At 36.6% G+C, this 14,443-nt stretch overlaps 1 protein-coding gene across 1 annotated transcript; it reads left to right on the top strand.

Annotated features, from left to right (window-relative positions):
* Window positions 1-3,392: 3,392 nt before the first annotated feature.
* LOC116162626 lies at window positions 3,393-6,172 on the top strand. Its single transcript, XM_031476276.1, has 3 exons — window positions 3,393-5,293; window positions 5,348-5,611; window positions 5,665-6,172. The coding sequence occupies exons 1-3, from the start codon at window positions 3,874-3,876 to the stop codon at window positions 5,859-5,861; spliced, it is 1,881 nt and encodes a 626-aa protein (XP_031332136.1). The 5' UTR covers window positions 3,393-3,873; the 3' UTR covers window positions 5,862-6,172.
* Window positions 6,173-14,443: the final 8,271 nt, after the last annotated feature.

Genomic DNA, 14,443 nt, shown 5'->3' with positions numbered 1-14,443 from the left:
TAAATATCAGTTTTATCGAAAAATTGTTCAAATAAAAGTTATTTGGTATTTAATTTGTCATAATATATTAATTTTTAATTTTTTTAAAGTAAGCGCAACAGAAAAAAAATTTTATGACCAGATATATTTTTCGATTAAATTTGTCGAGTGTTTTATTCTTTTTTCAAAAATTTAAAATATTAATCTGCTTGCACCGGTAAAATGTTGAGAAAACTGCGAAAAACCGGTGTGTAGGTGTATTTTAACAATGCTCATTAATCTAGTCACTCATCTATTTTTAACAAATTTCAAACTCTGCCTGCGTCCTTCATTCTCCATAACCCAATACATTGAAAATTTCAGTATGTTGCCTTTTGGTTAAAAATGAGTTGTTTCTGTTCACTTTAAAAGCATATTTCACTCTCAAAAATGGATGCTTAACCCATGGCGTAAATATAGAGGGTGTGTGCATACCGTAACTTCGCGCAGCTCGTGTGACGTCATCTTCGAGTCTCGCGTCATCTTCGAGTCTCGAAGATAGCGCTTCGGTGTAACAAATTTACAATTGAGCGTTATTTAACAAATTCCTAAAAACTTGTTCTCACAATGCCTTATTGTGCAGTAGGAGGATGTTATAATAGTAATAGAAATACCACAGGAGTTAGCTTTTTTCACTTTCTCACTTATTAATCCCCCTCTGATATATTAATGAATATAGCGTAGTATGGAATTCAAATTTATCATTCTACATGGAGACTTCTTCGATAAAAACCCATTGGTTGTGACGAGAATTTTAAGTTCGTTGAAAGTGGAATTTTAAAATTTTCCGGAAGAACTTTTGCGATACCTTGTTAGAACACGCACCTATATCAGAACTAACAATTTACACTTCGTTTTCAGGGCGTAAACAGAGCAGATACATCGAAAATTGTAAAGAAAATGAGGAAAATTATTAGTACCTAGTTACACGGTACATTATGAAGTATGAATTAATTTATAATTAGTCTACTAGCTACGTCGCTGTTATTGTGTAGTATTTGTTTTGCGTTTTAAGCCTAACCCAAGTACGTGTTTGTGTACACAATTGAACAACACTTTAGTTATACGGATGAGTTTTACTTTTTCGATAGCGTAAGCCGTAAAGCATTCTATTCTATTCATGAGGGGAGCCCATCAAGGCAGCACTTAGGCACATCAAAGGCCCATTGTGCTTACCCCCTTTCTTCGCAACTAGGTTCAGAGCCCGTTAGGACCCTGTTTAGCCTGAGTTGCTGAGTTGGGATATTAAACAGGTCGCCCCCTTACTGTGCTGCAAATTGCTCTGTAAGAAAGTTACCTCGTCCATCACTGATGTACTAAGTTCCTCCCTTCCCTAGAGATGCCGACGGTTCCGACCCCTTATCGGAGCCGAGAGCCGCCACACGAGCCAAAAGCTCGTCGACATCTTGTATAACCTCTGAGGGCACCACGGCCCCTTCGAGGTCTACATCGAGGGATTGAGCTCCCTCCGTCGCAACGGAACTGGGTCCCGCCACCTCGGTGGAGCCCTGTCCCTTTCCTGGCGCAGCCGGAGCCCCCGCTTTTGTCACAAACGTGACGTGCGAGACCCCCGCGTACGCCTGGAACTTCTGCCGCTGGAGGGCCTGATAGGATGCCTCGTCGACACCAAATGCGAGGAGTACCCTACCAGGCTCTTCCTTGCGGAAGTACGTCCTCCATAGGCTCGACCTGAAACCAGGATTTTGCCTTTGGAGGCGCTTCAAAATGATGGCCGTGTCATCCGGGAGCCCGTGCAACACAGCCATCACTTTGGTTACCCTAGGGACGTGCCTCTGCACCTTCTGAGAAGCACCATCCCAGGGCCTGATAAGAGGGACAGTCCTCTCCAACCAGTCCAAGGTCCACTGGTCTTCGCATTCGGCCACGATGGCACCCTGCGGATTCCAGCGGAACCCTGCCAGCCGAGGGAAGGGCCCCCCCTCCATCTCGTCGACGACTGCATTCAATGCAGCCATAATGCACTGCGACTGAGGCTCAGTGATGTCCACGTCCGGGTGCGACACCGGAACAATGGCTACCCTGAGCCCCGCTGCAGCAACTTGCCCATAGGTCCTTTGTGCACCCGCAGCTACAGGTGCACCGGAGCTCTTGGGCTTCTTCTCAGGCTGCCCTGAGCCAGACCCTGGAGCACTTCCCTCCGATCTGAGACGCTTGGTCCCTGTCGTCGGGTTGTCCCCCTGAGCCACCGGCCCAGCCTTAGCCTTTGGCGCAGGTCCTGCTTGGCCCGAGGTTTTACCCTCGATCCGGCGCTTCCTGGCCATCGCCTTCTGTGCACCAGGCCTGTTCTTCTTACGAACAGGAGCTGGCCCACTACCAGGTCCTTGAGCAAGGCCCTGCGTTGGAGCTGTCCCCTCGTTCGAGGAGCCTACTCCGTTACCAGGCCCCTTTTGAGGGCTCGGCTTGTTGGTCCCCTCTGACGAGGAGCCCTGACAGGATATGTTAAGATTTAAGTCCATACAATTCCCACGAGTAATGCGGAAAAGCGGTCTCACCTGGGCAGAGCCGCTTGCCCAGGGCTTGGCTACCAGCCCCCTCCCGATGGATGGGAGCCACCACTCGGAGGTCGCCCGGTATCCGAGGGGCACCGTTATCGACACTGCACCCCAGTGCAACGCAGTCCTTGGCACGGTTGCTAACACCTTGACTTGGGAGGTTGGTCCGCGGCGACGTCTTCGCCGCTACCAGTCTGGATTTTATCCCAGACGAGCCACTTATAATCGCCGCTACCCACACAAAATCACGAGTCACTTCACGATCATTCAGGTGTTTGAGTGGGCCTCCCCCTATCCGCCACCTGGGGACGCGCCCGATGGGTGCCTAACCACACGGGAGCCGTAAAGCATACGCCATTATCAAAGCCCTGATTTAAAAAAATACGAAGTAGGTAGCAAACTTTACGCCATGGTTCGGAGTCTCGAATCTCGAACGTGACGTCATGCGCGCCGGTTACGAGTTTAAGTCGCTCTATGTACACACCATCTATCTTAATTACGCCATGGCTTAACCAACGTAAACTAGTAAGTTTGTAATTCAGTTCTAAGTTCTAAGGCGCAATCAATTGTTTCAATTAGATGAGCATAAAACTGTTATGGGTGACCATAGTTTAATGAGCATTGTTGAACGTTGTTAAAGTACACCTACCTGCAGTTTTTTGCGGTTTTCTCAACATCTTTCTAATATCTCAAATTGGTACACCTTCTACAAAATTTTATTACATAAAGAAGAGCATAGTTAAAAAGACTAAACAACCTGTTGGAACATATTGCCGAAAATAAAAATCTTTAATGTACTGAATTTGTTGCTGCAAATTAGAGGCTCGCCCTGTATATACATTCTAACATGGGACAGATTTACCAAATTGAAAGTCACTCTTCGCTATTGAATTCTGAGAATTTGTAGCACCTTTGATGTACTAGTGATAATGACTACAACAATTTTCTCGTTTCAGAATCTCCTGAGAGAAGGAAAATCATAGAAACCATCAGAAGGCGTGGAGATTTTGTGCACAACACTTCTACTGATTTTAATTCGGGTCACCTATTTGTAGCAAGACGTTCACATTCACAGTCAGATTGTAATTCTAAAGATTATGTACCGTGTCCACATTGTGCTGCTTTTTTTAACAAGACAACTCTACGCCTGCATGCCAAACATTGTATTCCTGCAAAAGTTACAGGTCAGAGAAACATACTTTCTGCAAGTCGATCTCTACTGTGTAAGCTACATCCAAGGGCTAGTGAATTTTTGAAAACAAAGATATTTTCAATTTTTCGTGATGATGATTGCGTACAGTCTATTCGATACGATTTGTTGGCAGTATTATATGGAAATTATATGTGTAATAAGTATTCCTTGCAACATCATCACGACATGATCAGGAATAAATTGAGATCTATTGGGCGTCTATTAATCGTGGCAAAGTCTATGGACTCCACCATAAAGGATTTTGTGAACTTGTTAACGCCAGAAAAATTTGATGTCGCCATTGCTGCTATAAAACAAGTGGGAGGTCTAAATGCTACTAATACACATTACAAAGCTCCAACAACTGTTCTTACATTGTCCACTGTATGTAAGCAAGCATGTAACATTTGGAAAACCGAATGTATTAAGAACTCTGATCCTATTGCAAAACAGAAGGTGGAAGACTTTCTCGTTCTTTTCAATGTTTCATTTCCTGCGGAATTAGGTAGAACCGCCATCGAAAATCGTGTTGAGCAACAGCGTCATAAGGTGGTCGAGTTGCCTATGAAAGATGATGTAAAAAAGTTAGTTTCGTTTTTGAGACTTAAACGAAGAGAATGGTTTTCAAAAATTCGTCGAGGGAATGTGCAAGATTTCAGATATGCCTTACAACAACTTGCTTCTTATACTCTTGTTTCATTAATGGTTTTTAATCGCAGACGTCCAGGTGAATTGGAACGCATAACTCTTACAGATTTTGCCAACTTGAAGTCTGCACATACTATTTCCGCATTGGGTGGCCATTTTCAAGCAAATCCAGATGATGCGCGTTTAGCAAATCGTTATAAACGCTTTGAGATACGTGGCAAACTTAATCGAACTGTACCTGTTCTGGTAGACTTTGAAATCGAAGCATGCATTAATTTAATTATACAAAATCGGGAAAAACTTGGCATCTCTTCTGACAATCCCTATGTTTTTGCTTGCCCTTCAAATGATGGCCGACATAAATATTTACGTGCTTGTTACCTTTTGCGAACATATTCCAATACTTGTGGTGCTTCAAGATCTGACCTGTTACGTGCTACTTTTTTGAGAAAACAAATTGCAACTGAGTGTGCTTTGAATGATCTCGCTGATAATGTAATACATGATGTCGCTAATTTTATGGGTCATGCTGTGGACATCCACAACAATATTTATCGGAGGCCGGTAGAGAAACGGGATATCTTACAAATGTCCAAAATCTTAGAAATGATACAGGGTGATAATAACTATATACATGAAACAAGTGCGAGTAATAATGAACCCATAATGGAGAATTCAGAAAATGCCGCTTATGATAAAGAAGCGGGTTCAAGTTTGCAAAATAATGAAGTACAGCAAATGCGTATTTCTGGAACAGCTGATTGTTTGGAGAACACTAACTTCAATACGGAAACGACTACTTCGACAACACATGTAAGCAGTTCAGATTCTCCGCCCCACAATGACCACCCACCTCGTGATGATTCATCTTCTGATGATGATTGTATATCGACGACTAAAAAGAAAGGCAAACATATTAATGGTAAGTGTTTCGTTTATAATTTTGACTGCATTTACATATCCTTTCTTCTGATAGGATTAACACGTGTATGCGGCCCAAAACGGTCATGGACACCTGAAGAAATAAAAGCAGCATCTGAGCATTTTAAGAAGTACTTGTTATCAAATAAGCTTCCGTCGCTTTCAAAAATATGCCAAAAACTTCCCCTCATTACACAACTAAAGCTGCGTTCTCCGACTTCAGTTAAAACATGGCTTCACAATGAACTGGTACGTCAACGTGGAAAAAGACTTCAAGATATCAAAACTCCACACGATATCGAAACTCCGCACGTTAAAGGTAAACTTTTACCTTTCACTAATTTTTAAATTTCTAAAATATTATTTTCACAGTTAGGAGGACACGTTGGACCCCAAACATGATGTTCCAATTGAAGAAAGTATTTGCAGATAATTTCAAGTATAGAAAATTGCCTTCTAATAGTCAGTGCGCTGCTGCAAAGGATAACTTTCCTGATTTTCAACATTTAACTATCGCCGCCATAAAGACTGCAGTTGCCAATGAAATGGAACGTATGAAGAGAACGTAATTTTGTAATTGCTACAAGAATTTGAATTTTGAAAAATTTCAAGATTGTTTTTTTTTACATTTGTTTGTTGCGGTATACATAGTTCTAGTAACATGGTACTTGGAACACTGGTTTGCATTTTGTGTGTGTTGAAATGACGCCAAAATTCGGAAATATTAATTATAAGTCTTGATTGTATACCTTTTTTTGATTTTTCTCTGATATTTTATACTTGTATACAACCTTAATTAAATATGTTTTTGTAAATGTCATCACATTTAAGTTTGGTGTATTTTGAATGAAATTTCTAAATTAAATGATTATTAATTTCAGTGTTCCATTTTTGTTTAATCTCAAATATACAAGTTGATGAAAACCCCGAATTGGTTCTTAAACAATACGGGCGACTGTAGTAATGCACATGCAAAATTATAGTCCTTGCGGGCATGGTTCAAGCAGCCACCTATTTGTGAATTACATTTGCAAAGTTTAGAATGTCTCGATTCTGCATGTAAGGGAATCATCATTAATTTGAGTGTAATGGTCACTGCATTTCTCAAAAACATTTTGAAAAGTAGCGCTTGGAGTTTAAACTAGGCAGATTCATTAAATCCTTTACAATATAGATGAAAATTTCTAGTGATCCCAAATTTTTTGGTAGTAATGGATCATTGCATGATAAAGTATCTTCATCTGCTTTTCTGTTCTCTCGCTTCTTTTAAATGCAAAATGCTATTGATCTGAAATTTTGGCAAAAGGTTCCTTTAGTGGATCATTATAGGAGATGGGGATTTTCAACTATGATTTGCAGCTTTAATAGTTCTCATTAGCAGCTATATTTTGCACTAATCAAAAAACTAGGAATTTCATATGCACTTGATTATTTTCATTTTTCTACAAGTGAATGTATTATGGCACAAGGATGTAAAGTATTATGTACCGGTGATGAACATATCGCTTTCCGATAAAGGAACCTATTCTGTAACGATTATGTTGCAATGATGGTTTACCTGTACAACAGGGCTATTATAGACAGTTTCAGATATTCGCAATATGTTTTAAATAACTTCATGTCAAAAACTATTAGATTGCACCATTCCATTATCAATGGAACGTGTGGTTTAAAAATATTGAAATTAAGAAATTTCTCCCTTTACCACAATAAGTTTTAAAAAAGTTTACTGCAGATTTTGGCGCGTTTTTCGCATTTGTCCTTACCGGACACGGGAATTATCCTGACGAGCGTACTTTTCGCGATCAATCTCCAGTGAATTTTACCCTACTGATGATGACCACTTAGTGGTCGAAATACGTATTTAGGTATTTTTTTCAAACTTATTGTGGTAAAGGGAGAAATTTCTTAATTTCAATATGCACCCATTACTGCTGATTTGTTTTATGGTAAAACTTACCATGCGGAACTTTAGCAATGATACAAAAATAAAAGAAAAAATACATTTTTCACATGGTTAACGATTTTTTTATTTTATTTGGAAGATAGGTACACAACTTTTCAGTATACAGACTTAGCAACCAAAGGTTGTTACAATTTATTATTACCTCAACTTGCAGCTTAATCTAATTATTCCTATGCATCTTCTTTTATGTTTGTTTACTGATTCTGATTATGGGAGATTTTCCATTCCGAACTTAGTCTGTATGTTTTCCCACCCGTGAAATTTCGAAAACCTGCGCTACTGGCTTAAAACGTTTTACTCTAGTGATAACTTTGACGAATAGTTGTGCTCTCCAACGAACTAATATATAGCCTCCTGTATCAAATATGTACTACAAACTATTTTAAGATAAGTAAGTATAGGTAAGTACCTAGCTACTAACCTATATCCCTTTTTAAACGCATGGAGTACTAATATTACCCTAAGTTCGTTTCCTATCAACACATATAAGAAGAGGTAGGCGTAGGTACCTACTAACTTCAACTTAAATGATGTGGGCCTAATACTCGTAAATAATACATTTATACTGTGATAATACTAACATGCAATTGAAAGGATTTCAAATTTATGTTCCATACTTCAATATAGGCAACTTACGTAACACGTATATTATGGCCACAAAATAATACGCACCTAAATGACAAATCCGTAATTACGAAGCTATAACAGATATAAATGTTTATAAAAGCTTATATAGGATATTTTTAGTGTGATGCTGCGCGCTTATATGACAATGATACTCAGTAGCGGCTACGAGCTTACTATTTTTGCGCGCGAAACGTTTTACGATCTACTTTACCCACAATATTGCCTAAGCGCGTAGAATACTTTGGACAAATATATATATATATATATATATATATATATATATATAGTTATATATTAATATATTATATATATATATATATACATCCCGCTATCATTATTGCGTCCGCACGTATTTGTACTTTATTGCGTCTCCTAGAACGGATAGGAATTCTTAAACTATTGCCGCGAATGTTGGTTTGGAATCGTATGTCGTGGCTAGAATCCTAACCAGATTTCAAAAATTCCCAGTATTTCGATATACGAATTTTCAGTCATATTGAATCATTCGTGCGTCCTTTCATATGCGCCATTGTCACACCCGTATATGCATTTCGCCGTATATTATTGCGTCCTGCAATGTTGCCAATGTTAATGCTCAGTCATTCCTCGTCTAATCACATATTCAAGAGGACGTTGATCCGGCAGGAATTAATTTAATTATACGAGTCCAATTGCTTTTCCTTGTAAAGGTGTGGAACTTAGTATAAAATTTTGATTTTGGTTTTTGTCGACGTATGTCTCTATTGTAATTACTTGTACTGAATTTGTAAGGTAGAAGTAGATAATTATAAATAAATGAATGTTTTCTTATAATTTATTGGTGATCGATTTCGCTTTTATTTAGCATATTCGGACCTTAGCGTCAATTAATAAAGGTCCGAAGATGCTAAATAAAAGCGAAATCGATCACGTATAAGAAAACATTCATTTATTACTATAATTACTTACTTTTACCTTATTTACAAATAAAACAATTTTATTGAATAAAATCTTTTGAATTTTTACATTTTCGCAGATCAGCTCGAGGTTACGGAATAATGCAAAAAAAAATAAAAGTGTACGCTTGTAGTAAAAATTTGTTTTTAAATGCTGGAAATAGTATAAGAGACGTCACGTATCAATTGAACCTCCCCAAGTTAATATTTACAGCCATTAAAGGGGGGTCAGCTGTTAACCATCAACCAAAAATATTCAAGAGCGAAATTTAATTTGTTGATAACCAAATACAACCTTTTAGGTTAAACCATTTTATTGAATAGAATTTTTTGAATTGTTACATTTTCGGAGATCAGCTCGGGGTTACGGAATAATGCAAAAAATTAAAGTGTACGCTTGTAGTAAAAATTTGTTTTTAAATGGTGGGAATAGTATAAGAGACGTCACGTTTCAATTGAACCTCGCCAAGTTAATATTTACAGCCATTAAAGGGGGGTCAGCTGTTAACCATCAACCAAAAATATTCAAAAGTGAAATTTAATTTGTTGATAACCAAATACCACCTTTTAGGTTAAACCATTTTATTGAATAGAATTTTTTGAATTGTTACATTTTTGGACATCAGCTCTGGGTTACGGAATAATGCAAAAAAAAAATTAAAGTGTACGCTTGTAGTAAAAATTTGTTTTTAAATGGTGGGAATAGTATAAGAGACGTCACGTTTCAATTGAACCTCGCCAAGTTAATATTTACAGCCATTAAAGGGGGGTCAGCTGTTAACCATCAACCAAAAATATTCAAAAGTGAAATTTAATTTGTTGATAACCAAATACCACCTTTTAGGTTAAACCATTTTATTGAATAGAATTTTTTGAATTGTTACATTTTTGGACATCAGCTCTGGGTTACGGAATAATGCAAAAAAATTAAAGTGTACGCTTGTAGTAAAAATTTGTTTTTAAATGCTGGGAATAGTATAAGAGACGTCACGTTTCAATTGAACCTCGCCAAGTTAATATTTACAGCCCTTAAAGGGGGGGTCAGCTGTTAACCATCAACCAAAAATATTCAAAAGTGAAATTTAATTTGTTGATAACCAAGTACCACCTTTTAGGTTAAACCATTTTATTGAATAGAATTTTTTGAATTGTTATATTTTTGGACAACAGCTCTGGGTTACGGAATAATGCAAAAAAATTAAAGTGTACGCTTGTAGTAAAAATTTGTTTTTAAATGCTGGGAATAGTATAAGAGACGTCACGTTTCAATTGAACCCCGCCAAGTTAATATTTACAGCCATTAAAGGGGGGTCAGCTGTTAACCATCAACCAAAAATATTCAAAAGTGACATTTAATTTGTTGATAACCAAATACCACCTTTTAGGTCAAACCATTTTATTGAATAGAATTTTTTGAATTGTTACATTTTTGAACATCAGCTCTGGGTTACGGAATAATGCAACAAAATTAAAGTGTACGCTTGTAGTAAAAATTTGTTTTTAAATGATGGGAATAGTATAAGAGACGTCACGTTTCAATTGAACCTCGCCAAGTTAATATTTACTGCCATTAAAGGGGGGTCAGCTGTTAACTATCGACCAAAAATATTCAAAAGCGAAATTTAATTTTTTGATAACCAAATACCACCTTTTATGTTAAACAATTTCATTGAATAGAATTTTTTGAATTGTTACATTTTTGGAGATCAGCTCCAATATAATTAAACGTATCTGGACGCAACAATGTACTTTCCGAATGGAGAGTATAATAATTATCCTCATTTAAGATATAAAAAGATGATTATCTTATCGAAATGATGTCTATAAATAGCTTACAGTGTTGCCACATGTTGGACGCAATAATATACCAACTTTGTAAAACGTATACTTGAAAGCGTATACTAATTTACCGCCCCTAGCTGCAAAGTGCTGAACTAAAAATATACAACTTCGTACGAATTGCATCTATTATTGCGTCCACTAAAAATTCGTTATCTTTTAATATCTCGAAAACGGCAAGAGATGTCTCAAAACTGGTTTGTGCTATAGCAATCTGTTAAACCAGTGCATCCTTCGTTGATAGTATTTGAATCATAAAATGGCGGGAACATGGAAATACAGGCGATGCCTTTATTGCGTCCGATATTCGGACGCAATAGTTCCAAGGACGCAATAATGTGCGTAATTGGTAAATGTATGGACGCAATAATGATAGAATGATGTATATATATATATATATATATATATATATATTTTAATTTCGTTGAAGTTTAAAAAAGCAATCAATTTAGTACACCGTTAGGCCATCTGTCAAGGGTCTCTTATGAAGATATTTCTCTGAAATTTCAACCATAGATGCCTATGTAGTAAAAGAAACATAGCGGATAGCGCACATAACATAGCTGTGGCCTATTGGGAAGTATCAATGCATGGAAAATGCGCTGAACAAAAATTTAAAAAAATGCGACTTTGTCCGCTCGTTCGTTGAGACGCTACTAGTTCTTTAGCTATTGTTCTACTTTTTTCGCTATTTGGTTCATTATGGTGTGAAGCAAGGCAGGAATGTTTTCTGCGTTTATTGCTAAATAAGTTATTGTAAAAAAAAACGAAAAATCAGTTTTTTACATGTTCCATAATTTTACACTTTTGCCGTGTATTAACGATCCTTTTATAATTTGGTATTGCTGTCTGTTGGTCTGTCTGTCTGTTCCTTTGTCTGTCTGTCTGTTCCTTTGTCTGTCTGTCCGTGTGAACGATGGTTAGAAATGCCCGATCGCTTTGACGTCTCCGTTAGTTATGAACTGAATTGCATGAAATTCAAAATTGGCATAGCTTTATCCATATATTACGCAATGCCAAAAGTTGAGTCGAATCGACTCAAAATTCACAGTGCCCTTTTCGCATCTCGACCATTTATAAACCGAATTGCAAACTTTTTTATTTGGACTAAATGAAAATCTAACGCCAGTTTCAAAAATTGGTTTTGCGCATGCGCAGTGCTTTTTTTTTATCACTTATAATTGCACAAGAGGTTTGTATTTTACCGAGTAAATTTGGGTTGTTTAGGTAATGAAAATCTGTTACCTAGTAATTAGACGAGAAAAACTGTCAACTAATAAAAATGCGACACCGCAGGGGAGCATTTTTAGGTTGACAGTTTTTCGAGTCCAATTGCTAAAAGGAAACAGATTTGAATTGCCACAACCCAAATTTACTCGGTTTAAATACAAACCTCGAGTGTAATTCGGCGGGACAATTTAACGAACAAGAAATTCACCAAATTAATCAATTATTGACAGACGTCAAACTAGTCATATGGGAAAGGATAATGCGATATTGGTTCGAAAATGAATAAGTGAAAAAACCACTAGTGCATTTGTCGCTGGAAAAGTTGCAGGTAACTTTTGCCGCTGTCAAGGTGACAATTGCACTGCGGCTTATGCGATTTTTTATACATGAGTTGAATTGTCTAATGAAATTTTATACATATAGGCGCTTGGAACAAAGGAAAATCTAACGTTAGTTTCAAAATTTAGATTTACGCATGCGCAATTCCAACTTTCTTATTTAGAAAAGCATTGAAATAAAATTCTTCTTATAAACTGAAATTGAAGTAGCACGTCAAAAATGGATTGCACATTTGCAACACCATCTTTCATATTTGTGGCCGGATTTTTACGATTTTAACAGAAGTTGCATCTTACAAATGGGAAATGAATGCAAGTGGAAATGCGCTTTTTGTAAATCGTTTACGATTAAGTACTTTTTAACTTGTTAGTTTTGTATGAGATTGCGTTGCGGGCAAGTTTCAGTTTGAATTTTTACGTTACGCGGTCTTTCGGGGGCGGTCTGCGATATAATAATACTTTTACTTGTTTTACGTTTAATTAATTTTATTAAAATTGGATTACAACCAATAAAGAGTATAAGTACGTTATATACTCTTTGTTACAACTCATTTTACCTAAATGTACATCAAAGCTTTAAATATAAAATTAATATTCAAAGCTCAAAGTCATATACTTATAATATCAATATGTTTACAGTTAAGGTAAAAATTCCGGTGAATGTGCACAACTCATTTTCCTACGATGTTGACTAAGTTTTCCTGCCCACAAATATGGGCGATACGTGTACATTTCCCGGGAAATGTGTACCTACATTCGCCGATTATCAACATTAATTGTAGCTTTGAATATAAAATATTTTATATGCTGTAGGTAACATATACCTACATGCAAATAAAAGATTAATATGAGTGGCATGAATCAATGAGTGTTAAATTCATATACAGTGTGTTGCAGATCGTCTGGGATTGTTGTCTGGGTAACTTTCTTATTATTAAAGATAGAGAATTGGTTAAATCATAAAATGGACAATGTTTTGCAGCTTTAGATGCTTATTTAAAATTTGCTAGTGAAAGCTCAACATGCAGAATAGGTTGAACGTCATTTCAAAAGTACTGAAGTAGGTAGGTTATTACCTTGAATGTCTTATATAATCGAAAGTATACGAGATACAAAAAAACGTTTCATATCATATAAAAGTTACTGACTTTGATACTTATTACGCTTAATTTAGAATTGATACCAAAAAAATTTCAAGATGGCTACTTTTGAGTTACCAACTTTCATATTGAATATTTAGATTACTTAATAGATTAATTCGCTTTTCAACGAGCTATCATAGCATAAGATTGAAAATAAAATACCAGTTATATCAACGGTTTTTATATTTTAATCAAGTACCTATAGTGATGAATTTAAAAAAAAAACCAAAAATATATTCGGCATTGTTTAAATGTATTTAAACATTGTTTAAATGTATTTAAACAATGAACAATGATTCGAGGCAACAAAACAATGAAAATAATTACATGAGATGTTTAAAATACTGCCCATTATTAGTGAAACACACTTCAAGACAGTTTACTTTACACAACGTAAGGCCATATGGTACACCTTTAAAAGCGACTTCGCGCACTTTTGTACGTTATATGATGACGAGAACCCAGCTTACAGAATGTAAAAATGTAAATACACGGCACGATACGCGAAATAGCACAGTGCGACATCAACGAAATAAAATAGTATATTAAGATACAAGTGTATAATCAAGTCTTTAAAGCACGCGCAACGAGTTTAAGGGCACGACGCAAAGCGGAGTGCCTTTAACGTTGCAAGTGCTTTAAAGGCCAATTATACACGTGTATCTTACAGTATTTTTTATTATACCTGCAGTATAATTTAAAAATAGGAAATACAATGAAATCATATTGACGTTATACTCGAATACATGTCTAATTATGTGGACTGGGTGTTCATAATTTCACGATTGCCATGGAAATGTCACTTGACGTTTGCTTATAAAAATCATCGTCTTTGTGAATAAAACGATTTCCGTTGAAAAAGATAATACACCGTCCATTAAATCGATTGTTGTAAAATCTAAACAAACGTTGGTAGGTGTAAAATCCAACTCCAGTAAAGCCTATTATAAAGAATATGAAAAGTTGTTTCCATGGATGAGTAGGAAGTTACTTACGAATACAGTCTTAAATGCATCCATAATGCTGGCATATATGAAGGAAATGTCAAAGGTATTTAAATCTTCTATATTTTGG

This window comes from Photinus pyralis, unplaced genomic scaffold (genome assembly GCF_008802855.1).
Source record: "Photinus pyralis isolate 1611_PpyrPB1 unplaced genomic scaffold, Ppyr1.3 Ppyr1.4_LG2, whole genome shotgun sequence".
Classification (NCBI taxonomy): domain Eukaryota; kingdom Metazoa; phylum Arthropoda; class Insecta; order Coleoptera; family Lampyridae; genus Photinus; species Photinus pyralis.
Note: the sequence above shows the minus strand (reverse complement) of the source record. Positions and strands in the feature narration are given on the sequence as shown.

What these genes read in the sequence shown, in the direction of transcription:
- LOC116162626 (XM_031476276.1), top strand. Translation starts at nt 3,874, where the DNA reads ATGTGTAATAAGTATTCCTTGCAACATCATCACGACATGATCAGGAAT. An exon ending in GAAAGGCAAACATATTAATG is followed by an intron (nt 5,294 to 5,347) that starts GTAAGTGTTTCG and finishes TTCTTCTGATAG; the next exon opens with GATTAACACGTGTATGCGGC. An exon ending in CGAAACTCCGCACGTTAAAG is followed by an intron (nt 5,612 to 5,664) that starts GTAAACTTTTAC and finishes TTATTTTCACAG; the next exon opens with TTAGGAGGACACGTTGGACC.